Source organism: Carassius auratus, unplaced genomic scaffold, assembly GCF_003368295.1.
Source record: "Carassius auratus strain Wakin unplaced genomic scaffold, ASM336829v1 scaf_tig00215912, whole genome shotgun sequence".
NCBI lineage: Eukaryota > Metazoa > Chordata > Actinopteri > Cypriniformes > Cyprinidae > Carassius > Carassius auratus.
The window spans coordinates 673,353-700,871 of NW_020528306.1; the positions used below are offsets into that span (position 1 = coordinate 673,353).

The 27,519-nt window shown below is 36.5% G+C and overlaps 1 protein-coding gene across 2 annotated transcripts; it reads right to left on the reverse strand.

The window, feature by feature from the left end:
- Positions 1-3,231: 3,231 nt before the first annotated feature.
- ncs1b (neuronal calcium sensor 1b) lies at positions 3,232-27,412 on the reverse strand. 2 transcript variants are annotated; one of them, XM_026261704.1, is made up of 10 exons: positions 27,250-27,412; positions 25,644-25,761; positions 24,662-25,450; positions 17,966-17,990; positions 12,608-12,746; positions 9,362-9,440; positions 7,684-7,772; positions 7,494-7,577; positions 6,358-6,482; positions 3,232-5,404 (listed from the first exon to the last, which is right to left on the reverse strand). In XM_026261704.1, the coding sequence occupies exons 3-9, from the start codon at positions 24,888-24,890 to the stop codon at positions 6,384-6,386; spliced, it is 744 nt and encodes a 247-aa protein (XP_026117489.1). In that variant the 5' UTR covers positions 24,891-25,450; positions 25,644-25,761; positions 27,250-27,412; the 3' UTR covers positions 3,232-5,404; positions 6,358-6,383. The 2 variants fall into 2 exon arrangements, with proteins under 2 accessions (XP_026117489.1, XP_026117490.1); XM_026261705.1 differs by having other exon boundaries at positions 3,235-5,404; positions 7,500-7,577; positions 27,250-27,404.
- Positions 27,413-27,519: the final 107 nt, after the last annotated feature.

The following is a 27,519-nucleotide window of genomic DNA, read 5'->3' on the forward strand; positions in this document are numbered from 1 at the left end:
GGTCAATAATGAGCCTAGACCTTTTACTAACTCAGTACTTTTGTGTTTGGTGTTTTGTCTTTATGGAAATATATGCTTAATGAGAAAAATCGGAATGGTTATTTATTTTACACTTACACGCTATATGACATAATCTTGTAATATCTAAGATATTAATAATTTATTTAATGATATATCTGTCATATATGTTTTTCATTTATTAAGCAGGTCCCATAAATTCTTGTCTCAGGGCAGTTTTGTCTGTAAATATTTAAATCTTTTTTTTGTTTGTTTGTTTATTTGTTATTTATTAGTGCATACAAAGAGCATTGCCTTTTTAGAAATCCCATTACATTCATATACATTCTCATCTCATCTCAACACATTTTACTGTTATACTGTATTTAATACATTATGAAAAATGAAGTCTCCCCCAAGATAAACTTAGAAACTTAAACTGTGATTAATTTCACGGCCACTAGGTGGCAATATGTTACCATTACAGTAGAGGAGTGCCATACAGGTAGTAAAGTAAAGTAAAATAAAATGCCCCAGGCAACCATTTTAATACATCACATTAAAAATATGTCTCACTTTGCACTGCAGTAAAATTATTATTCAATGTTTGGCAAGAAGCTGTATAATAATCAGGATAATTAATCACTTTATAACGGGGTCTTGGTAATCCTATTGGGTTATATTTCGTGACAATGACAGGATGACAGCATTATTTGCTACATAACACAATGTTTATGAAAAGTCCTACAGCTGTGTTGTCTTTAGTCCAGGTGAAGGTTGGGGTTGGGATACTGAAAGCACCACATCCAAGTGTGAGGGGCTGCTTCAGTGTGACGTCAGAGTCTCACCATTGATCTTTAGCCTGGTCTTCCTCTCCACTGATCCTGCTTCATTAGTGGCCACACACTTAAAATCTCCACTGTGACTGGCCGAAACTGAGCCAATCACCAGAGAGCCATTCTCAGCCAAAGACACTCCTTGCTCCGATTGATCCATATCAATCTCCAGGTCATTTCTGAACCATAGCACCCAAGGAACAGGAGAACCTATAGCCATGAGATAACAACAGCAACAAATGAGACAGAGAGAAACAGTATGTGTGAAAGAGAAGACATCGATCAAGAGACTTCAGGACAGCAGTAAAGGGAGTTATTCAAACATATATCAGCCTCCAAGACCCCTTTAACAGATGTGTGATGAACTTTACTAGGTTATCTGTAAGTGACGGGGCAGGGGGTAACCTTGTACTTGTTTTATAGTCACCTCTTAAACCACCTCAAAGGCCATTTGTGCAGGAAGGACAGATACTGGGAAGTGTTTGTGTTTGGTTTCTCCCAGAGCAACTCTCCTATGCGACATGTAGATTCTATATGGTTGTGGAAGAAATAAGGGGGAACATTTTCAAAAAGTGGACATTTTTGGATATTCAGAAGATTCATTGATAGTTCAAACCTATAAGACTCTGGTTAATCTTCAAAACATAAGATATATTTTTTTATGAAACCTCAGAGGATTCTGTCCCTCCATCGAAATTCCAGATAACCAAAACTTGGAAGATCCAAAATCGTCATAAAGGCATCATAAAAATTATCCATGTGAATCTAAGAGTTTAATCCAAGTCTTGTAAAGATGTATTGCAGCAGGAAATTAAATGTCCAGTAAGTGGCGCGACAAGATTAATGCTCTGTTGCATTTGAAAATAACCCATTCAAATAAAAATAAAAACATTTTGCTGAAGCAACCTTGCCATTTTAACTTGCTTCTTCAAGTCTTTCATCTCTTTACTGTGATTCACATTTTAAAGGACTCCATATTGCTTATACAGCGCTGTACCAGGTGAGCTACCAAGCAGGTTTACTACATCAGAGGAGCCATAGCTATGGGTTTATGTACAGATTTACATTGTGTCCGGGGTGAGAGGGGTCTTTAATGATGTTACCTGGCCGTTTCTTCACTTTCCTGAAGACTGGGCAGGTGCACACCAATGATCCTTTCTGCGGTCCTAACAGTCCGTTGCAGTCTTCTGGTTTAGATCCCTGGTTTAGTTACAAAACAAATCTTCCATCACTACTAAAGTCAACTGCTAGCACTACCGAAATCTCCAACCTATACCTTGAGTTTGGCTGGCCTGATGTTTCAGCCAAACCATTAGACCCTTTAAAGCACCGACAAACTTTCATAAAGCTTTATCTGCAAATCACTCCTGTGATTAAGCTGAGCCGCATCCTTTTTTAAGTAGTGTCTCCTCCTTCAACTCCACAAAGAGCAGTCTGTTGGAGATGTCCAAGCTGGACCCTGGACAGGCAGCTGTGTTGGATAGAGCAGGCATGATAGATCATATCCAGAAATACTCCAGAAAGTCAATTATGCCCCACTCCCTCTCCTCTCTTTGCCCCCTTCCCCTCCCAAAAAAATGACAAAGCGCTGTATCATGTATTTTATTTGGCTCGCACTTATTTAACTCCTGTTAGAGAGCTGTTGTGGTTAGATGTGGAGAACAATCATGAGGTTTCTGCAGATTTACAGACTTTATCTTCATTTATTTTTCAAAATCCCACCCAAATCAAAAGCAAAAAAAAAAATAAAATACACCTGACATGGGAGTGTGTTTTCATACTTGGATTTAAAATATTGGAGAATTTAGGAATATGTATTAACTATGAAGAACACTGAAATATTGGGCCCTGACACTACAGGAGACCCCTGTGTGATTGAAGCAAATCAATTATTTTATCTATCTGTTCAAATTTGTTATTTGTTGTATAATTAGTCATCTTAATATGTGTTATTTTCTACATGTACCAATACACTGGGGGGAAAAAATCTGTAGAAAAAAAGAAAAGGTACTGGTTATTTTACGGACATTTCATACAAAGACAGTTAAAACAATATGGAAATTTCCTTCATATTGACAGTGCTCTTTTTACAGACTGTACACAATTGAAAGGTTTGTAGTCAGTATATACTGTATATCTATTTTTTTATTTCAATTTTTTTATATTATTCATATTATTTATTGTGTAACAATTTATAATTTTACTTTAATTGCAAATTTGCTTAAAACTAGCATAGCATTGACAGGCCAATCTGTTTTCTGTCTGTACTTTATTTAAATGTTTTACTTTTTTTACATGCACTTATTTGTATATTTGTATTTTATATTTAATCTGTATCTATCTGTATTTTTATGCTCTACTATTAGTGTTATCTGTATGCAGCAAGGGTCTGAGAGTAATGCAATTTCAAATCTCTGTTATGTATGTGCTCTACCTGTGGAAGAATTGACAATATAGCAGACTTGACTTGACTTGACTTTTGCTATAGTTTAGAGGGTTTTGGGGTATTTGTAAACATAAAACTAGTTAAACCGTCTGTAAACTGTCTTGGAAGAGCTTAAATCAGGTAAGACAAGCAAACCAGCTGGGGCTGGTTTGGTTTTTTATTTTTTGTTTTCAGCAGGATTAGAAACAAAAACACAAAAACTAATGAAAAACGGAGCAATTCCAACAGGGTCCTCACACTGCAGTGCTCAGGCCTGAATGAACTGAACAACTCAAGCAGCATTGCAAGTAGCTCTAACATTCATTTTCTGTACTTTCTCCATCCCTCTCTCAGCTGTGAGGGGCAGGCTGTAACACCTTTCTGTCGATCACCGGCTGTTTGTGATCTCAGTGGTTTACATGGTCCCCAAAGGTGAGGGAAGGACTGGCACCATCCCTCTGACTGGGGGGCTAGTTCTTCCAGAGAATTGGATGGAGGACTAATAATCCCCAAAGGCTAGATCGCTGGTTTTAACCAGGCTACATTGTCTTAAAATAGCTAAAAACACAGTAGGCTATTCTCTCTGCAGTCTGTGACCAAATGTGGAATTTAATGAGCATGACAAACATACAGTAACCGAAACTGAAAAATTATGATGTGATTTGCAGATGAACAATATTTAGCTTACGGGACTTGGTCAGGGTAGCACCATATTTAGTTTTTAACAAGATTGAAAATTGTGAGTTGTTGATAATATTAGTGATCTAGATACTGTACTTTATACAGTGTAAGTCTTTCCCTCACAGCCTCATTTTCTTCAGCGTTTAAATATAGTGTCAAACCTAAATATGGTGTCAAATTTTGACAATTCCCTTGTGATTCCCTGAAAACGGCACCCATGGAGACTGAGACCTCTATTTTATGTTTTAGAATGTGTTTGATTTATGCTCCCTTTGGGTGACAAACTTGATTACTTCAGGGATTCATTGACCACGGCAAATTCTTTTGAAAGTGTGCCAGTAAATCCATTGTGCTGATGGAATACAAGGTCTGTGCTCCTATTGAACATCGTTCTATTATGTGCACAGCATTTCTATACATACCACACTGTGAGGAAAATGGAAGCAGCCAATGTTGAAATATCAAGAGGGGACACATCAGATATTAAAACCTCCATCTTACTTACCGATGGCAAATCAAATTTGATTAAATTATGCAGTGACTCAAATTTAATCATCAGCCAGAGAGGGACTGAAAAAGCATGAGACCCACTCAAACCCGCCCGACACATACCCAATTACATTCTTTGAAAGGAGAATGTCATAGTTCAAGTCTATGGCTTTCGTTTGACAGGAATATGACACAGAAAAAGTCAAACGCAGAGGTGCAGTTTAAATTAGCAGATGGTGGACTGTTTGTTTATCCATTACAGAGGTACTTGCATCAGTTTTGAGTAGCAGCTGTTCAGGAATAACGATGTAGCATGTTGCTGGCTTACATTGCCTTGCTTAGGAAGTAGCTTGAGGACTTCGCAATGAGTTATGCCAGCAATGAATGTGCAGCACACTCTTCACGATGGGAGCTGTGTGTCGCAAATATAATAAATGAATCTCCTTGCACATTCATACTGTAGTTCCAAAGGAAAAGCAAAACAGGAGTAAAGTCTTTCATTCCAAGAGACTTTAAAAAAAGTTGAGGCTTGTAACAGCTGCAATCCATATACACTTCAAAGTAAACAAGACATAAATAAAATATTGCCAGTCTTTAAAAGTATATATGAAGAGCACAGCCACAATATCCCAGCGAAGTATGAATAAAAAATATGAAACGTTTACACATATTTACATCTATATTTTAGGTTTGTCAGTATGCTTTACTTTAACATTCAGTACCATCCATACATCTCCAGTGCGTTTGTTCAGCAGCAAACAAGCAATTCCATGGGATCCTGAATTATAGCATTCACACACATAAACACACACACAGACACAGTTTGAGGATGACAGGTTCTTCTTTTCTGTCATTGTTGTATGCTATATTGTGATGTGCTTATGGTTAGACGTCTCAGTCTTAAGTGTCCAGAATGACAGACTCATCTCCTTGAATGGCATTGTGGGATGGCACCACACTGGATCCTTTGTCGTACCTGTACAACAAACATTAGAAAATGCTCACAGTGAGAAATGGGTGATTTTATTTAAGAAGTGTTAATTTTTCCATGAAGCACCACAAAATATGCACGGTATTGTTTTTCTAATCTGTTAATTATAAAGGTCCAATCAGTCCCAATAAATATAAAACAATATAATTAAAAAATGATATTAATACTCAAGCATATATGTTTCAATATATTAGTAAATTATGGCATTCTTGAAAAAAGTGAGAAAAGATTTTGACCAAAATTGTCATTTCAAACTTTCATTATAAAATAATGTATTGAAAATAATATATTGTCAGTATTATGGAAAACAATATATTTTTATTTATTTCATTCTTAATTTTCTTTCATTTTAATTCCTTAAATGTCAGTTATACTTGTGCATACCTTTGGTTACCACAACTCAAGTTTAAAATCAGAAACTGAATTACGTACAAGGCTTTTTCAGTTCAGTTCTGAAAGATCTACAGCTCTAGCTCAGTGCTGCTGTAGGTTTTTAAGTACACAAGGTGGCAATATAACTTCCATGAGGTAAGATAAGGCCAGCAAATGGATACACAGCTTACCTCAATGTCATCTTAATGCCAGAAACAAATAAATAACAATAATAGTTTCATTCCACCAATTACTGGCTTAACTGAGGTTATCTGCCACACAGCAAAGGCTATAAAACCATAAAGCTTAAAATGGACATCCTAAAAAAAAAAAAAAAACAATTTAGATGTATATCTCTTTCTATATCCTTTTCTTGGCACTCCTAAAATAACTAACTAACATCACATGCCCTGTTTTCTGTTACACTACACTGTTATCAGTGTATGCCAATGACTATAAATATAAAAGTATACTGAAATCAATTATAGCATGTAAAACAGTGGATGTAGACAGGATGTCATGAAACTGACATATAACCTGATGAATTTCTATTCAGCACAGCGTACCTGTATCTTTAAGACATATACTGCTACTATACAAGGCCATCGTAGAGTGACAGAGCTTGTACAATAGAGGGGTCTGCCTTTGATCCCTCCTGGAACTCTTGCAGGGTCAGCTTCCCATCAGCATTCTGGGTAAACAACCAAACACTGTTCGGAATCACAACTGTCTCAAATGCTGAGTGAAAACAACTACATGTGTTATTTTAAGTTTGTTTGTGGTTATACACGAATGCATGACACTTTAAAAAATGTGGAACAGACTTTAAGGTTATATCAGTTTACAAACTCGAGTTTACTAAAACATCAGCAATGAGGATTTTCAATGATGTACGAGGAAATACTCTCCCACTTTTAAGAAGCTTCACATGCCCAGCAGGGGGCGGGTGCTAACAGGCTGATCCATAGAAGAAAAAAATCTCAACAGAGTAGGCAATGCAAATGCTTCTTTCACCTTATATGTGGCTCAGTATAGTACTTGTTTTGAAGAAGTCTTATATTTCCCTAAAATAACTACTGGTTCCTCATGCAGTTCTAAGCTGAGATTGCAAAGCATATCATCTTTGTGAACATTCCCAAACAAGTCCTAATCTCGTCTTTCAGGGCTTGAGCTATAAATGAGTGATTTTTCTTGAGGGGTTTAGTAAAGGTTGATTGCTAATCATTACTGTAGAGTTTGTCTAAATCCTTAGTCTTTAAGGAATAGTCCATCCACCAATGAAAATTCTTCTATCATTTACTCACCCTCATGTCATTACAAACCTGTATGCGTTTCTTTCTTTCAACATTGTTGATAACCAAACAGGTTCGGTTTCCGTAGACTTCCATTGCATTTTCGTTCATACGATGGAAGTCAAAGAAAAAACTGGAACTGAAACATTGTTTAAAATATTTTATTTTATGTTGCACAGAAAAATGAAAGTCATACAGTTTTGGAATGACAAAAGGGTGCATAAGAGATCTTTTTTTTTTTTGGTAAACTATTCCTTTAAGCAGTTAGTCTGCTTAAGAGATTTCCACAAATTAAATTAAATAATTCCACATATCAAATATAATAAACAGCCCGCTACATAATAACACTCAGTTTTGGCTTGGATTATTTACTGATTCAGTGTGACTGGGGTCAAGAAGAAAGGACATACCCGTACCTTATCCATCACGGCAAAAATGCGGTCCACTCTCTTCTCCGGCGTGTTTTCTTCTTCTGGAAGGTCCACTGTGTTTCCCTTGAACACACGTTATAGATGTTAAAGACATCCGAGAGATTTTGCTCATTGAACAAATGCCATTATGTTCTAAATGTAATTACAGCTGAAATGAACAGTGACTTACCACCATCTGATAGATGGCATCTACGATATTGAGCATTTCATCACGTGTGATATAGCCATCGTTATCAAGATCATAAAGCTTGAAGGCCCCTAAAGCGTGTAACAAGAAGTCATGGTGAGTGTGTGCAGAAATATTACAGCACTTTCTGTAAACAGGGTACAAAATAGGGCCTGACATTTTTTTTCAAGTTTGGTTTCTTTTTCAACAAACAGTCGATGCAAAGAGGTGCTTAACTTTCAGATAAATGTAATAAATACTGTTGTATGATTCTAAATGCTATATGCAGCTAAGAAAGTCAAGACGGGTCAAAATCATCAATTTAAGAAGTAATACAGACTGTGTTGTTATTAACTAAAACTAAAATAAAAATTATTTAAAAAAAATTGGGAAATTAAAATAAAGCTGAAGTCAAAAAAATATATAAATATTATACGAAAAAGTTGAAATGTTGCAACTAACTGAAATAAAATACGTTTAAGCTACTTAAAGTTAAAGTTAAGTTGATAAATGTACTTGTACTTTTACTTTTAACTAAAGTTAAAATGAACTAAAATCAATCCAAATAAAAACTGAAATAAAAATAAAATAAAGCTAAATATGAATATTAAAAAAATTGTCGCATTAAATTTACAAATGGCCGCACTCTTACAGGAAAAAAAAGGTGGGAAAAATATAATATAAATAAATATCTATAATAATAATTTTTTTTAATTAAAAGGGCACAATTTGTGTCCCCTAATGTTTTTTTTGTTTTGTTTTTTTTTATCTGTCAAAACATTACATTCAACACAGAAAATCTCGGGCATTATGAATTAAAGAGCAATGTTCGAGTGCTGACATGAAAGCTTAAAAGCACTAAAAGGCATGATAGACACAGGATTGCGTGATAAAGGCATGGTTTGTTTGAGCCAAATCATTGCACAGTAATTACAGCAGCAAGGAGCGACTCTTTCATCTCGCCATCTATGAATTTCTCTACATGCCAGGACTCCAGGACATCCCACCCATACAGCCCTACTTTATTCCACTCATCTACAACAAAGAGACAATCCTACGACTCACACAGCAGAGTGCAAACACAGGTCAGTGCCTGGGGTGAAGAGTTAACAAAGGAAAAGGGGGTACCCGAGCCGTATATGTAAAAGTGTCTGTTTAATATCAGTGAGAAGATTGTATTGGTTTTAATACGTCAAGGTAATTTCACATTTAATCAATTTTTCAAATCATAGTTGCCCCAAACGTATTCAGACACTTAAGCCTCTCTCAAAAATATTAGAATTTCTTGGTATTCAATAAGAAAATATGCAACCAAGTGACATTTATTTGAAAAAAAAAAAAAAAAAAACATACTTTACAAGCCAAACATTTCACAACACAAAACCTATAGCGGTTAAATTGTTAATAAACTTTGTGTGAAATGTTAGTGGATAGAGATTTCACATGGTTTATTTTATTTGATGCTATGAAATACATTTATTTTTAAATGTGACTTAAAGTGTTCAAATACATTTCGAGGCCAGTGCATATACAAAACAAATGAATATATTAAATCCATTTCTGGGATTTTGTATTTTTAAGGCTTCCTGTTCTATGAAGCACCCCACGAAGGTACTTCACTGCAGCTGTCTTTAACTGATTCTCACTTGAATGGGCTTTTAATAATCAAAAACTTGCTTACAGCGGAGCTTTTCATCCAAGGTCCCACGTGAGGTCACAGACAGGGCCTGAATAAACTCTGAGAACTCAATCCGTCCATCCTGTGAAAAGATAGATAGATAGATAGATAGATAGATAGATAGATAGATAGATAGATAGATAGATAGATAGATAGATAGATAGATAGATAGATAGATAGATAGATAGATAGATAGATAGATAGATAGATTTTATTAAATGTTATTTATTATATATTTTGATTTATAGCCTACTAATACATTTTAACACTAATGAACCCTGTTAAAAGTTGTAACTTATAAAACTATTTTTTATAGTTTGTTAATGATGTCTAATGCACTAACTAATTTTAAAGTATAGAACCATACTGTAAAGTTTTACCCAGAGTAAAATGGGCCAGTGGTCTGCTATTCCTGTCCCACCCCCCTGCTCTACCCTAAAGGTCCTATGACATGAAAAATTCACTTTCTGAGGTTTTTAAACATTAATATAAGTTCCCCTATCATGTATTTGGTCCCCAAGTTTTTAGAAATTTTAATCGGTGTAAATCGAGATTTTGCTATCTTTCTCTGCCTTTGAGAAAATGGAAGCTCAACCGGGCTGATCTTGAATCTCCTCGTTGTGACGTTGTAAGGAGAATTGTTACCTCCCCTTTCTCTGCTTTGCCCGCCCAAATATTTACATATAACTCAGTCGCAATGTCAGCACAGGCGTTTCAAACAGACTTTTATGATATGGATTTGACAGCACCAGCACAAACAGTGAATAACAGTGTTCATTAATGCCTGATCTGTGATCAGTGATTTCTGATGTGTAGCTAATCATTCAAGTTCACACAGACTTTCTTTCTAAATCGTTACTGTTTATGCATCAGCGAATCAAGCCAGTGACTAAACGATCAACTTCACGTTGTTTCTCTTAGTAGCATGAAACAAATCTGTTATTTAAATTGTGATTTAACTACAGAGAGCGATCAAAGAACGCTCCCTATATTTTCGGAGCTGTCACACATCGCGAGTATATCTGCACTCTTGCCTAAACTGCCGTTACAATGAATGACGCTGTTATGCTGTACAACAAAGCTCTTAATGTATTCATGTGGTGTATTCATGTGTTTGCTGTTAGTTGTGGTGAAAGCATTTTGTGAGAGAAAACGTGTTGCAACACTCAAAAAAATGAAATGTTGGGTTTAATTAAATATATTATGTCAACAATTGTTTAAGTAATCTCAACAAACAATAATTTAGTTCATTTTACAAAAGAAGTTTAAGTAAACTTAACTTAACAAACCTTAGTAGAGTCAAAAAACAACAATTGAGTTAAATGAAATGAATATTGTAATTAATGATGCCAAAAAAATTTAATAATGCCACTTCAGAAACACCACCCCCTTTAATTAGGATTTAATAAGTCCATAAGACTGAATCAATCAATCAGAGTGCAACTGCTCAGTACAACTCAACATATAGATCTTCTCTTAATTACAGTTGATCAAACATGTAACAAACATGTTTGAAATGCAATGTTGCATTTTCAACCATTTATTTATTTGTTTGTACTGTATGTTTTGTTCTAAAATATATCAGAACAAGTTCATTAATGGGTTTGTGGGTTTGAGTCTCAGGCCGGCAAAACCACGACTGAGGTGCACTTGAGCAAGGCACCGAACCCCCAACTGCTCCCCGGGTGCCGCAGCATAAATGGCTGCCCACTGCTCCGGGTGTGTGCTCACAGTGTGTGTGTGTTCACTGCTCTGTGTGTGTGCATTTCGGATGGGTTAAATGCAGAGCATTAATTCTGAGTATGAGTCACCATACTTGGCTGAATGTCACTCACAATCTAAAGTAGAGGGCATTCAATGGATTGTACTGTTGTTTAACAACATATCTAGTGTTCATCTAATGAAATTTATTTCTGAAAAAAAAAAATCTCCATTAAAAAAAAGTTGTGCGTTTTTAAAATGACATAATCTAGGACCTTATGAACCATTGTACAGATTGTAAGCTTATAATAAGTCTTATGTTTTCATCCGTATTAAATTCAGTATGGCATTTAACCTGATTAAAGGGATAGTTTACCCCCCAAAAATTAAATCGTTCCAAACCTATATGAGTTTCTTGCTTTTGTTGAACATTAAATAAGATATTTTAAAGAATATGTGAAGCCAAACAGTTGATGGTCACCATCAGCTCTTATAAAATGAAAAAAAAAAAAAATACTATGGAAGTATATGGGGACCATCAACTGTTTGGTTACAAAATATCTTCATTTATGCTCAGCAGGAAAAAAATCATACAGGTTTGGAAGAACTTGAGGATGACTAAATGATCGCAGAATTTACATTTTTGAGTGAACTATACATGCAATTATTTCCTTAGTTTTTATATTTTTGTACAACTGTAATTAAACCAAATTAAATGTGGAAAAGGATAACACAAATGTCATGTCGTAGAATATCTCCTTGCAAAACTAATACTGCTGTCAAAATGTTGGAGTACAAATTCAAGGAAAGTGAGAATTGTGATGCCTGGTTTGTGCCTCTTTGACCTCTGTTCTAGACATCACTGCAGTTCTTTACAAGCCCAGACTGATAACATCTCCAGAACACTGACCATGAGATGGTGGCTGGAAAAGGGAATCTGAGGTGAAATGCATTGCAGTGGTACAGATTACTAGAAAAGAGCAAACAAAGGCCAAGACTAATGTCCCTCACTTACAGTGGTGCCTTTCAAAACCTATAAATAAACATAGAGAATGGTTTGTTTGTTCGTGTGTGTGTGTGTGTGTGTGTGTGTGTGTGTGCGTGTGTGATCTCTAAAAGTGGTTTTTGCTGCCAGACGACTCTTATCTGGCAGGGCTAACTGGCTTCTAATCAAGTTACAGATTGCATAGATAACAAAATGAGGCTATTTAATGAATAATTAATAACAGGAACAGAGCACAATTCGCTAGAGAGTGAGAATAATTAACCTTTCAACTCCAATCCATATACATACGTGCTCTGTTGCAAAACCTGTGCTCTCTCACTGCCTTCTAAGGCAGAATCCTAACAGTAAAAGAACTTCTGACTGATACTGAATGATCATCCTCACCATTATTTTAAACCTGTATGAATTTCAGTGACCTTTAGCAATAAAATCACTTTCAGGGTGAACGGGGCATAAGTAATGAGAGACAGACATAGAGACAGAATATCTCCAACCCTAAAGAAAAAAAAAAGAAAACACCCTAACAGTGATGTGCACTTCACCTTATTCTCGTCAAAAACATTGAAGACGAATGAGGCAAACTTGGTGGGGTCGCCGAAGGGGAAGAACTGTTTGTAGATCTTCTGGAAACCTGATGCATCAAGCTGACCACTCGGGCAATCTTTTATGAAGCCCTTGTACCTGGAAGAGGGGAAAAACATTATAATTTCATACCCTTTGAAAAGTCCATAAACAAAGTGGGCAAGATGTTACAGAACACTGTCAAAAAGTCTATGCTCATCAATGAGCAGAGCACCTGACTGATCTTCATAAGATCTCTGAAGTCTGTTCTCTTTCTGACAGTTAGAAATAATTTATAGCTAGATCTGTCAGCATCCTGAACCCTGCTGTGAGTTGAGAATTACATGAAAGAAGAGTGAATCTTTCACTAATCTACAGGTAGCAAGACTGATGTCTCCAGTCTACTGTGGCCTGCTGGTCGATTTTTTGAGGTGATGATCTGTGCAGGACTGTTGAGCTGCATTGCAGGGTACAATGGGAACAGAGGTGCAATGGGAACAGAAGCTCTCATAAATGCTCACCATCTAATCAAGCTGTAATTTTCACCTGTACAGTTGATAAATAACCACTAATGTCAAGTTCACCCAAGTAGACTGTTAGTGCAGCTCAGCTTAGAATAGGAATTCATGCTGTTATGTGACATGATTGTGAAGGGAAAGAGAGAGTGTATCCCTATCTCAGCACAACACGCTCAGCTTTGACTCACATGCTGAAACTCCTAATGGAGATTCAGTGTGATTTAAGTTATGAACATCGCACAACAGCCTCTCTCTTACTCAGTTTGTCAATTTTTCTCTCCCTTCCTTGATGATAAATGGCAAGAACTAGAAAGAAAGATTAAATAAGATTCTGCTTACATGAGGGACAGGACAAGTGCAAGGTCATTTGGGTCTGTTTGCATAACCCCAGTTTAGTTTGGACTGATCCCAATTCTGACTTCAGACTCTGATACCTAAATCAGGACCTCTGATGACAAATGTTTTGGGTTTTTAAAATAACTGACACAACGGCTTGCATCAGTCTTTGTAAGTTTGGACAAATTCTTACTTTATTGCGCTAGAGGAAGTTGATTATTTGCAGCATAAACACAAATTTTTAAGATGTCATTGCTCACAGGCCATGTACACACTGCAGCTAAATTTGGTAGTCAATTCTCCTGATTAATTCTGTTCTTTACACACAGTTCAGTGTTTTATGAGAGTGACAACAACATTATAATCACAGAAAGGTCTATTTTTTTTTCACCGGAAGATTGACATAAAAAAAAAAGAAAAGAAAAAAAACTTTGCATGGATGAATTGTTCATAAGATCACTAACATGCAATAGGAATACATTTCCATTTTAATGCAGAATTTAAGTTTAAATGAGAAAAAAAAATGGTGAATTAAATGTTCAAAGGACATGCAAGTCTTAAACACAGCCATGATCAATAAGTTTACTCTCTTACTCGCTATTATAAATGCTCCAGCTGAGATTTTGCACACAACCACAAAACCACTCAAAGATATTTTCTGACACATGCGCACGAGTATTTCCCAGAGGGTCAGGTGTCTGTATAATCTCCCGTAGCTTTATGACGCCATTCTGTGGCCACATGCCGAGCAATGCCAGCTGTGTAATGTCTCAGCAATTGTTCCGTTACACCTCACCGGTCAGGAAAAAACACTCAGCCAAGCACTCAGATGATTCACAAATCAATTGGGCTATTTTTAAAGCTTCAAGAAGAATGTTCTCTGTAAGTATGATTCATGCTTTCTACTTTTATTGGCAAAGGGGTCTGTAGGTGATGGTGGTGGCAGAGGCTTGGAAGGGGACTGTTGCACCCTAGCAGGGAACTCTGAAGAACCTTCTACCTCTCAACACAGTCACACACACAGAATTCGGACTCTCCACAGCATTAAGCATGCACAGAGTGAGCACAGAGCGAATCAGACGGGTAACGGCATTTCACTTTTGACTAATCTGACTTGGTTGCGGCTTAATTTGAGCATTCTGCTGTTGTCAAAGCAACGTCTACTGTTTTTTGAAAAGAGAGGATCACAAAACACTTGTATTTTAAATGTGCATAAATGTGACCTCAAGTGTCTTAAGTCGCTGAGGTATATTTTTAGTAATAGCAAAAAATACATTATATGGGTCAAAAATTTTCTTCTATGCTAAAAATCATTAAGTAAAGATCATGTTCCATTAAGATATTTTGTAAATATATCAAAACTTAATTTTTTGAATAGTAATATACATTGCTAAGGACTTAATTTGGACAACTTTAAAGGCGATTTTCTCAATATTTAGATTTTTTTTACACCCTCAAATCCAGATTTTCAAATAGTTGTATCTTGACCAAATACTGTCCTATCATAAAAAGCTTATTTATTCAGCTTTCAGATAATGCTCAAATCACAGTTTTGAAAAACTGACCCTTGTGACTGGTTTTGCGGTCCAGGGTTACAAATGTAATGCAGCACCTATTTCAAAAAATAACATTTTAATATTCAGATTCCAAACGACAAACCTATTTGCCCCATCAAACTGTTAATCACCAACTTTCATTGAGATGTGACAATGAAGTGTATGCATCTTACATTGCAGCATCTAAAAATATCTTTAAAATATATTTTGTGTGTGTGTGTGTGTTCCACAAAAGAAATAAAATGAATCAGCTTTGTAACAACATGAGGGTGAATAAACAATACCATAATTTTCATTTTTGAAAGAACTATGCCTTAAAGAATGCATGGAGTGAAACCAGCACCCAAAACACAACATCTGCTAGTCTCTTCAACAGAGTTGGCCATTTGTTCCTGAATAAAACATGTTATCATTCCTTACACAGCTGCACTGGTGTCGGATCAATTGACCGTCATCACTTCTGAACCTCTCTGGCTCTTAATGGAAGGGAAAACGTTAAAGGAATCTCAATGCTTTGTGTTCATTGGTGGTTACTGGAAGCAGTGTTTTATTTGATGATAGAATAATATTGTTGTGGTTAGGCTTTTTGTGGTGTTGTTCGCTTAATATGATTTACCCAGTTATGACATTCCAGAATCAACAACCCTGTTTACCCTGGAATGATCACATTTTAAATTTGCAATGAAGTGAAATGAGCGACAGATATTCAGTACATCGGAATAAAATAGATGAGTGAATATTGAAGCGAGTCGACTCTTTTGAGTGAATAATCTGAACGATTTGTTCACTAATTGAACTAACTGCGTTATTAAGTTCAACGCACTCACAGCTCAATTATCCACTTGCAGCTTTTAACATTTCACTGGAGGGGAAAATGAATGAAACATGACTTAAAAAATGTGACTTTTTGGTTTGCAAGACTGCTGACAAAGCCTCTTCACCTTATGGCACTTCAGCTGTGCCCTCCATTAAACAGCACTTCAGTAGATGGCAGTATTTTCAAATACAGAGTCCATTAGCTCATGCAGGGAAAGACAAATGAGTAAATTAATCGCTCAGATGTTTAATTGTTGCTCCTGGGGCTGTTGGTTAACCTGTGCACAGCCATTAATTCAGCCTCCACGCAGGTTAACCGCAATGCAAAGTAGTTGGCCGATCATTGCCCATCAGCGCATATAAAAATGGTCATTTATATGCATATAGTGAGTGGAACTCCTGTCAGTGCTGGGGATTTTATTTCTGTATTATCAGCGACAGAATTTAGGTCTAGGATAAGAGGACATTGAATGCCGTAGCCTTTATGAAAGAGAATGCAATTCTGTCAGGCTAATGTAATGGTTCTGTAATTCAGTTTGAGATCAGGGAGGAAGATGTTCATGTCACTTTCATTACATTTCAGCCCTGAGGTTGAATAACAAAGATTAAAAAACAATCACACAAAAAAAGAAATATATATATATATATATATATATTACTCTCAGCCACAGACGTGTCACCACAGTCTGTTCTCTGACCATCTGATGAAATAAGGAATATAACAAGCAATGACTCGAACTGCCAGTTTCGCTGTGATTAACATTGGCATTTCTGTCAATAAACTTGTTGAAATGAAGTTTTGTTTAGAAGGCAACAGTGTTTTTAATGTTTTAAATATCCATGGTTAGAACTGCATAATCTGCTTTGTTTTGTGGGAATTACAGTAACTTGTACATATTATTTTTTTTACCAGACAGAAATTCTTATAACAAATATATACATTTTCTATTACTTTTCACAAACATTGCTATGCCATTAATTAAACACTATACACTTGTTTTGTGCCAAATTTTTATTTCGCCATTATTAATTTCCCATGAGCCTATCCTATTTAATAACTTTTCTTTTGAACTTTCATTTTATCAAAGAATCAAGAAAAACCTAAATTCTTTCTTAATCACCAAATCAGCATATTAAAATGATTTTTAAAGGATAATGTGACACTGAAGAATGGAGTAATGGCTGCTGAAAAAAATCAGCGTGCATCACAGGAATAAACTACATTTTATAATGTAGTTAAAAAATTTTTTTTACATATTTTTATTTAACTCACTTTTATATTTTCATTTAACTTACTCACGTTTTCACTTCACTTCACTTCAGTTTTTTTCATCTTCACTCTTCTGACATTCGAGCATCACAAAAGTACTGTGGCTAAAACCATGAAAAAAAGCAGCTTCTTGCACCTTCATCACTAAATCACTTTAGTGACATCATTCATTCACAGGAAGGATCCTCAAAGGAATGATACTGAATAAGCAACGGTACAGGACTCTGACAGATGGAGTAAATTCAAAATGCACTTAGCCCACGTCCCCCTGCAGCCTCCGTGTCCTTTCTCACTGGTTTTATGTCGACCAGCAGCGGCAGAAATGAGTCAACAATTTAGCCTGGCAAACTCCCAGGGACACACAGTGCCAGGACTGGACTGGCCTCGGGCATGCCAAGCTAAGGCTCCAGCACTTGAACTCTCTGACAGACTGACGTTAAGTGAGGTGTGCCAAACTAGTACACACTCCTGCTAAATGACATTTGGGCACATAGACGGAGAGATGGACTGTTAATATGACAGTCAAATGTGTGTGTTACAAAATTAGACACTGAGATTTACCCCTGGGAAGCACAACAACAAAATGATGAGTAAATGTAAAATGATGCTGTGCTGAGTGGCAAAAGCAGATGGAGGTATAAAAACATGATGTTCCCAGTGTGCCAAAACAGACAACAGAGGGAAGAGAGGAGGAGGATAAACACAGAACAGAGGAGTGTGTGTAGATAGATAGATAGATAGATAGATAGATAGATAGATAGATAGATAGATAGATAGATAGATAGATAGATAGATAGATAGATAGATAGATAGATAGATAGATAGATAGATTCAATAACTTACCATTGCTGAACTTCTTTCTCTGTAACTGTAGGGGCAAATAAGAGATAACACAATGAATCAATTATTGAATTAAGATTAAATAAAATACAAGATACAAATTTGTCTGGCAGCCTGTGTTACATTATCATCCCAGTCTTATTGTCTCTTGTGATTCCTTCTAAAATGCACAACACTAACACTTTTCTCTGTCTCACTTGTACTAGGGCATTGACATTCATTTATCACTTAGCTAACACATCTATCAGAAGTGACTTGCAGAAGGCTAATTAGACACTCTGGAGCTACATGGGGTTACTTTGTAAGAAATGAAAGGGCTGACAAAAAAAAAAAAAAGAATTCAAGCACAAGTGAGAGCCAGAAGACAATGAGTAGGCTGTGGTTTGTTGGTCAACAGTATTCGGTGAAGTAGGCAGGCCTGTGATTTACAAATGCTAAACAACAAATCCCCTGACATCATATCACATTACTGTCATCTCTGCATTCTGAGAGGTAGCTTTCACAACTGTGAGGAACATTTTTTTTTTAAATGGAAAACTGCAGTCCTGCAATTTTAAATTAAAATACATATGCTGTATGAATTACATTACTAGTGATTGATCAAATTGAGCATAGAACTTTTATATATAATATATTACATGATTTTTTTATTATTATTATTTAACAGTTCATTTTAAATGAATTAAAATTTAGAATAACATTTATATATTCAATTCAGCTCTAGTATATACACAAAATACCTTGTAGCTCTTATTTATAATTTTTTTTCATCATAGTTTCCTACAATCTGTAACAAACTAAAGATAATTTGTTTTCAATCAGCATAATCCTGCTGGTGTGGATTCCTGTTTTCCCTGGGCATCCCACTGCTATACAACAGGGAAGTGTATTTGACTGATTGAGCAGACGTAGGTGTGGGCAACCTCATAAACCGAGCAGGGATTTTGCTTTTACAGTATTTGTCAAAAATATGCATGTTCCCTCATGCAAAATATGTCATTCTGGGTAAAGCATTATAAGGAGAAGGCTACATGAATCTGTACCCACACATAGTGCAGGGATAGCACAGTTACGTTGTTGCTGGGAAACAGCAGTAACATACAAGCTTGAAAACAATGACTGAAAACGTAACCAACACAATGACCCAATACTCGTAGACAGACAAAGACAGCGCAGTATGGGTTCTGTTTACATCAGTGGTAAAACTGCATGTAAATAAGAATATATCTACTTCTTCTGTCATGTTTGACTAGTTGCAGTTTGATTGGCTTGAGAATTCACTGTTTGGTGATAAACATCAACAGTGAAATATGGTAGTTCGTGCAGTGAGGGGCTTAAGTCCATCACTGAAGCAGGAAAAGCTTTTGAAGATTTGAGTGGGCAACGTCTGTCTACCTTCATCTTGTCTCACTAAAACCTCTTTTTGGAATGCTGTGCTCCATTTGTGAGGAAAAGTTGAACAGAAAAAGCGAGAGAGAGAGATTAAAATAGACAAAGTGAATAGACTTGGACATCTTGCATCTGAAAAAAAAAACTTGACTATTTAAATTGCACACTAGTCTTATAAGTATACTGTGAACAATATGTAAATGCTGTATGCAAAGACTAATTGGATGACCTAATATTGGCTATAATATGAAATAAAATGAAAAATAGAGCTTAGTTCTAAATCTGATAAATCTGATTGACTGCCTTCAACTGGATTTCCGTGAGCTTAGGATCCTTCTATGCTTCTACATGAGCAACTAAATGATGGATTTCACTGAAAATGGCATATATGGGTGGCATATGCAGGTAAATATGAATGAACAGACACTGACACAAAAGCCCAATGATTTAGTATTGTTTTGAGATCACCCAAATTTCTTGAGAGTTGAGAGACGTGTACCAGGAGCAGTCCAAGTCCATGTGGTGTGACAAATAGTACTGCAATTCTTTTTTTTCTTTTTTTTTTGAAAAGCCACAACAAAACTCCGTAATTTTGGGCAGCCATGATTAGAAATAAGCTCAGTGAAATCCCACTGGGACCACTGTAGGCAACAAATGATGCATATATGCTGCCCTCAGAAAAATCGACCAGATGGAGGCATCTTTGTAGGATGTTATGCAAACACTGGACTCAAACAAGCCTCGATGCCTTCCTACCTTTGTATTCTGCCTGAGAAATCTACATTTTTCAGGTTTCTGAGATAGACAGTGTGTGCAGACCCTCCTTTGTCACTATTAAACATTTCTGTGTCTAATACAGTATGTTGCACATTTTCTATATGGTCCGCTGAGAGGAAATGGTGTGAATTCATGCTGGCTTTTTGTTTTATACCAAAATGCCTCAAAACAACCCTCTTTCACATTCTGTGAATGACTCTGCAGCGAAGCTTTCTTTGTACTGAGACCACTAATGGGAAACAATTCTGTAGCAAGATCTTTTCAGATGCCTCCTCGCAAAGTCAAAAGAAATCAATGCTCTTCTAATGGGCGTAAACGAAGAGTTTGTATTTCAAACTTTGGAAACAGAGATTTAGGAAAGCATGACAGAGAAGGTAATGACTGGCCTCCTCAGACTTTCCTTCACAGTGCAATGACTGTGAGCAATTAAAGGAACAGACCACCCAAACAATGTAAATGTTTTGCAAACCTGTGTGATTTACTGATTTACTGCAACAGAACATAAAAGTTGTTGACCACCCTCTTTAATATAATGAGAGAGAATAAGGAAGCAGGGCTGATAAGCTCCAAAATGGCAAAACATAAATAAATAAATAAATACAATTAATTAAAATCCACAATTAAATCCTTATATTATTTATATCCTTTAACAAATTCAGATTTTTAAATCAAGCACTTAATCTTATGACTTCAGTAGACCAAGTATGCACTACTTTATAATAGATTTGGGGTGCTTTTATGTCTCTTTGGAATCTTGAACACTCTAGTCCCATTAAGACAGCATGGAAAAGAGTGAGCAATGCATGATTCAAAATGTCTTATGTTCAGCAGAAGAAGAAGAAAAGTAATACAAGGGCATGCGGGTGGGTAAATGATCACAGAATGCTCATTTTCTGATGCATTAGTCCTTTAAGAGTACACACACTCATATTTCATTTGGACAAGCTAGTAACACTCTTAAGGTACCTAAAATGTCAATTGTATGCAAATCTGCTAACTGAAAGCAGAACTTTAATGGGGCAATTGCGCTTAGCGCATAGTTCCCAAAATCACAACTGGAGACTAACATGTAGAACTTTAGTGAGATGTGAGCTGGCACTGAACTGCCAATAATGCAGGCCTTTGTTTAAATTTGCCTCCACAAATCATTCAGGCCTCTAATGCCCAGTGCTGTTAAGGCTACAGTTCTCCACAGAGCTGCTACAGTAGATTACATTTGATCAATACCGAGAGATATGTCCTTGATTAAATAATCTAATGATTGCTATGAAAATGCCATCAGCTAGTGTTACATAACCCAACAAAAGAGAAGTGCCTCACATTTGTAGTTAAATGCCATGGAAAATCTGTTTCACCACACTGAATAGGCGAGCCAGTGTTCTAATTGATAAGCTTTTGATCAAGGCCTTCCTGGCACTATAAAAAAATCTCCTGCCTACATTAAAATCTAGCCTCTACTGATGCATGGTTCCCTTTGCTCTTCACCAACGCAAAAAAAACTCAATCATGTAGCCCACTCATGAGAAATAAACACTTGCAACAGCAAACCTCCACAGCTGTAAAACAAGTTAAGCTGTCCTTTAATTGCCATAAACATAACCAAAATACAGACATGAAACGGTTGAAACTGCAGATTGAATCAGTCGGTTGCAGCTGTGATAGCAGTGGAGAGCGAGAAAGAGAGAGAGGCCAGCTGTTCATTTTGAAATGAATCACTTGAGTCAAAAGTCAAATTATGTTATAAAGTATATATGGCACTTATGGTTTAAACCAATTTTAATTTTTATATACAGTACCATATTTGTTTATTTATTACAGTTTTACATTGATAAATCACGGAGAATCAATTCCAGCTAAGTGGTTTCTTACAGTAGCTAAACATATTTTCAGACTAAACTGTGACTTCAAAGACTTGATTATAATTGATAATATGATTCACAATATGATTGATAATTTTGAAAATCAAATACAATATTATTAAAAAACTAAAGACTTCCAGTTAAGATCAGCTAATTTATATTTAAGTGCAAGTAATTTACAAACCGCTTGTCTCTATAAAACATTGTTCTTTCCTGGTCATCCTATACATTGCAAAAGCAAATGTTTTTAAAGCCTCTACTTCCCCTTCTTTCAGTAGCACCAGACAATAGTGCTAAGGCAAGCCCTAAAAATACACAATTGACGACTTTTCCCGATTAAAAACATAATTTCTATCAATGGGCTCAAGCTTATAGAGAGTTGAAAGACTTGCAGGAACAAAAGGAGGAGAAACCGATAAAGATGGATACATGGAAAGAAAGAGAAATGCAATGTCCTTCATTGCCAAGTAGAGCTGATAAGGCCTTAATTATAGTATTCCATTCCATGCTCACAGAGAGGCAATACAGAAAGAAAGAAAGAAAGAAAGAAAGAAAGAAAGAAAGAAAGAAAGAAAGAAAGAAAGAATGTGAGGGAGTCCATCCCAGCATGGAGGCACATTTCCCTGCATGCTGCAATTTCCTGCCCAGCGCCCACCACTGAGCCCAACACACAGCTGACACCATCATTAGGAAGCCAGTGGCTGTCACTTCCCATTGTATATCAGCACGACGTCAAATGCTACCTACTTTACAGAGTTCATTGCTTATTATAACAGACATTATTTATTCACAGTGTCTTGGAAAAAAATATTCTGCTTTATATTAGGCTTCTTATATCACTTTTAATAATTGCATGGTAAGGTTAGGTGTTTGCTCTTTGTTCTTCAGTACAGACAGTGTAACCTTATATAAAGTTTTATAATGTTACACACATTAATTTAGTTGTAAACGTTTGTAAAAACTATGCAGAATTCTAAAACGCTGCTGTAGGTTACACTAGTGCATCCCAATGTATGTACTTTTGCATTATTCTATGCCACTGTGTATGTTTACTTTGGAAATGTAAAAATGTGAACTTCAAATACCTGGATGAAGCAATTAATCAACCAAAAAAAGAAACAAATGCGCAGTGTTGGACACTTAATGCACACAACCAGCCAGAGTGATTTACCATATTCTGAAATAAATACATAAATAAACCTGCCAGACTTCCAGAGATTTGCTTTTGCAAAGAGCTGAAAACTTGCTTGATGATATGCTGGTAGGCTACATAATGAGACAGCAAACTAATGAAGATTCTCCGTAAAACAAATGCAAACTAGGCCTACAGTGAATTGTGTCCTGAGCATTTCCAAAACTGTTGTCATTTCACTAGTGTTAGAATCAAGAGCTAGCTAAGTGTGTTTAGATATGTTGCCTATGCATCCATGGAAACACAATCTGCTTCACTGGCAGAGAGCAAGCCACTTTCAGATATCTCTATGGGTATCCATCAGCCTGATTGCAGATCTCAGGACTCAGGAAATCAATTTGCATATTCATAAAGCTCGAGTCCCAATTGGAGGGTTTTTAAAACATTGCTGATTAGGCCCACTTCCAGGCTTCTGCTAATCACAGTTTGCGATGCCACGAGAATTGTGATTTCTTGTGACAAAATATATGTGTTATAAGCCGCAGGATATTGAATTCAGTTTTTCAGTCTTTCAAATAAATTAGCTCATATTTCTAGGCTTTTAATTAGTACATGTGCTGGACCCAAGAGAATAACAGATAAATTAAAAGTAAGGTTTTAATAGCCACGTGGCCTTTTAACTCGAATCCAACAACTACACAAAAAAAGTGTCTATTTACACTAAGTGCAAATAGCCCGCCCTTGCTGGCTGAAATTATTTACACTAACTCCTCCCACCAACGTGTGATTCGGCTTGTCAACCATGCAAAAGACAACCAATTGCCAGCTCCAATGCCGCAGATGGTACAACGTGTGACGTATTCATTTTGACAAAATCAACCTGGGTTCGACTTCACCTTTAGGCAAACTTCTTTCTCCCTTTTCAAATTTCAAATCAGAAAAGCATTTATTTTCAATGAAAATGAATAAATATAATCAAAAAGTTGAAAATAAAGTATTGTGTAGGGTTAGGATATAGGCTTAGGATATAGGTCCCAATAAGGTGGCATTCATTTAATCATTTGAATTAAAATTACAATTTACACTCAATAAGTTAATATTGTATACTGATTTACAATGTACTAAAATGCTGAGATGCAGATAATTGCCACTATTTGCAATAAGTAGGCAAATTGTACATAGCATATCACTAAAAATGCTGCTATTTGCACTTAGTGTAACTAGCCTCTAATGCTATTTACACTTAGTGCAAATAGCCACTGCCAAAAAAAATACCTTCATTGAGATTATAGCAACAAAGAAAAAATAAGAACACAAAAACAAAAAATGTAATACATGTATGAAACTGCATTTATCACATACATCCTTAAAACAAAATGTTCTGCTATGGTTCCATGTAGAACCCGTATCATCCAATGAACCTTTCTTTTGCACAAAAATGATTTTTTAGGAGGTGTTCAATGAAGGGTTCTTTGGGGAACCCAAAGTGTTTTATTTTCAATGGAATCTTTATTCTAAAAAGTGTAGTCAGAGAGCACTTACAGTAGGTCTTCCTGGTTAGTTCCTCCACCACCTCTGGTTTGAGCTTGCTGTTTGATTTCCCCATGCTCTCCAGACCTCCTGTAGATAGTTTGTGTGGTCCAGCGTGGAATTGATCCTTTGCAGAACTCCTTACAAGCTTGTTTCTCCTTAAGGCAGAATCTCTTAGATCCAAATGCACCAACAAAGTAAAGAACAGATCAGCACTGCCAAAAAATCCGAGGGAATCCATCCATTGTGAATTCCCCTCTCCTTTTTGGCTTCCTGGACTGTTGTAAGATCTCAAGTCACTATTTAGATCTCTCTTACTCAGCAGGTCTCTCAAAAAATCATCCTCAATAATAGTCGCCTCAGACGAGTCCTTCTGAACTATTGCTCCTCAGATAAAAGCCCATTTGTTCAACCATCTGCGCGATTGCGAGTCTCAGATGCTAACCGCGTTCTGTCAGATTCTTCCGTGCGAGGTGCGAAGCTTTGAAATGTGCCAATGGTTAGAGGAGACGCTCGCTAGGTTCTGAGGGATCTCTCTCACTCACACTCGAGCGCCAATTCTCTCCGGCTCTCCACCCACCCTTCCTCTTCTCTTCTTCTTTTTACTCCCTCCCTGCCTCTGTCTTGTTTGCTCTGAATGGCTCTTAAAGGAGATTCCTTGATCTAGTTGTCTTGGCAGCTAACATAAGAGAGTTTGGTAGAATTAAAAGAGAAGTACAAACTTGGTCCTGGTTGATTTTGGCGTTTCACACTCTGCAAGAAGTTGTTCTGGTAGAAGTTGTTCTAGTAGTAGACGAGGATCTACAAAAATAATGAACACTGGCTGTGATTATTGATGAATTAATGGGTGTAAATTTTTATCAAGATGGCAAAAAGGATCAAAATCATATGATGAAAAAGGCTGCTCAGATTCGCCATATGCGGAAGCCGCAGATAACCTGTTTTTTGATGTCACAGTCTGCTGGTGGCACTCTTTCTGACACAGGACATTTACCTTCTCTTTGTATCCACTGTTTGCTTATCCCCCAGCTTGTTCTTCCTCACACCTTCTGTAGTTCAAAGCAGTAACTCCTGTTCGCCAAGGTCTGGTTGTCCAGAGAAACCTCTAAACACTGCAGGCACAAACAGCAACAAGATCAGACTGCATTGGAAGATAACAGTGTCATAAGTCGAGCAATCTTGATGGAGCCGCTGAGCGATGAGGGGAAATCGCTGACCCCACTCCCCATGCAGAAAGCTCTCACACTTGAAGGATGGCACAATGCACTGTACCTGAACTGATATCCTAAACTGGGGTCAAACTGCAGTACTCAAATTTCGTTAGAAGCAGTCTGAAGGATTCTATATTTAGTTAAGGGTTGTAGAGTTCAGTTATACTGATTTAGCTACAGTATGTTTCAAACTATAACATTTTTCTTGTTATAGGAGCTCAGGCAATGAATAAATTAGCAGAAAAATCCAAAATATTAAAGCTATAAAATAAAAAGGGGGTATGGTTAACTCTGAGGTTAATTGAAAGACAAATATCTTCCTCTGATCTAGTTATCAATAACTGGGGAGAAACACTCGAATCAAGGCACAGAACTGGGAATTCAAAACAAGCTTTGAGATTAAATACTACATTACAGTCTCAATGCAACACTGAGCACCAAAGATAATAACCTCCTTATATCTGCTGCACACACATATACAGTGTGTTAACTGCATGCACAAGCCATAAAATGCTAGAAAAAGCTTAGCTGGGTGAAGAGATGCACCTTTACCTTATTAACTGACAGAGAAATAATAAATAGCTACTGCTTTATGAATGCACCTTGCATATCCAACTGCTGAGATGTGAAAAAATGAATGAAACTAAAATAAAGAAATAAAGAACTTGAGGTTTTAGTGATATATATATATATATATATATATATATATATATATATATATATATATATATATATATATATATATATATATATATATATATATATATTAAATACTGTAGCCTATGTAACAATTTTACCTCAAGAATACTACAACGAAATAATTGAAGTGTTCAAACGGCAATTCTGCATTCTAGTATTATCAAATATATGAATAGAAATATGCTTACACTGTTTGAAGGTCATACTAATCAATTGTGACTAGGCTATAACAATAACTGTAGTAACTATGGAAACCCAGGTTAACATGGCAACTTTGTTAGATTGGACTGAACCACTGATCTATAATAGATACATAAATCAGTGCACTGAAACAGCGGCTCGGGGTTTACTGATGAAATGGCATATGTTTACACGATTAGGGTCCTTTAAACACAAACAGCCTAAAAGACACGCTTTGACAGGAGCTCAGCGACACCTATCACTGCTGTAGTGAACGTAAAGCATAGGACGTTATCTCTAAAACATAACTGGACGGATTAAACTCATACTTCTTATTTACAAACACCTTTAACTGAAACTTTTCAGCTGTGAAACTTGACAGATGACTCATCTCCATGGAAAGTCTACTAGCACGCCGAGAAAGCTACGTGCCACACAAACCCTTCTCCAGAGTCTGCCTGTTAAAACGCAATGGTTTGTGAATAAAAGTCAACGTCATATGACACTTACCGAGCTGTTCCTAGCGTTCAGGATTGTTTGTTCTTTACAGATCGCTCTCTGTCAGCCAGGATGCGTCTGTCCTCCGCCTGCTCTCTCTGTAAGTGTGTCTGTAACCTTCATTCAGACGGGACTGTGCCCGCAGACTCTCCAGAGGCTGGACAAACTCAACTCACCGCTCTCCATTAACCCCTGAGTTTCTCTTGGGTGGAGAGCCTATGTAGATTATACTTGATTTCATCAATGGGGACTCTTAAAAGGTATTTATGATAATGTGTGTGT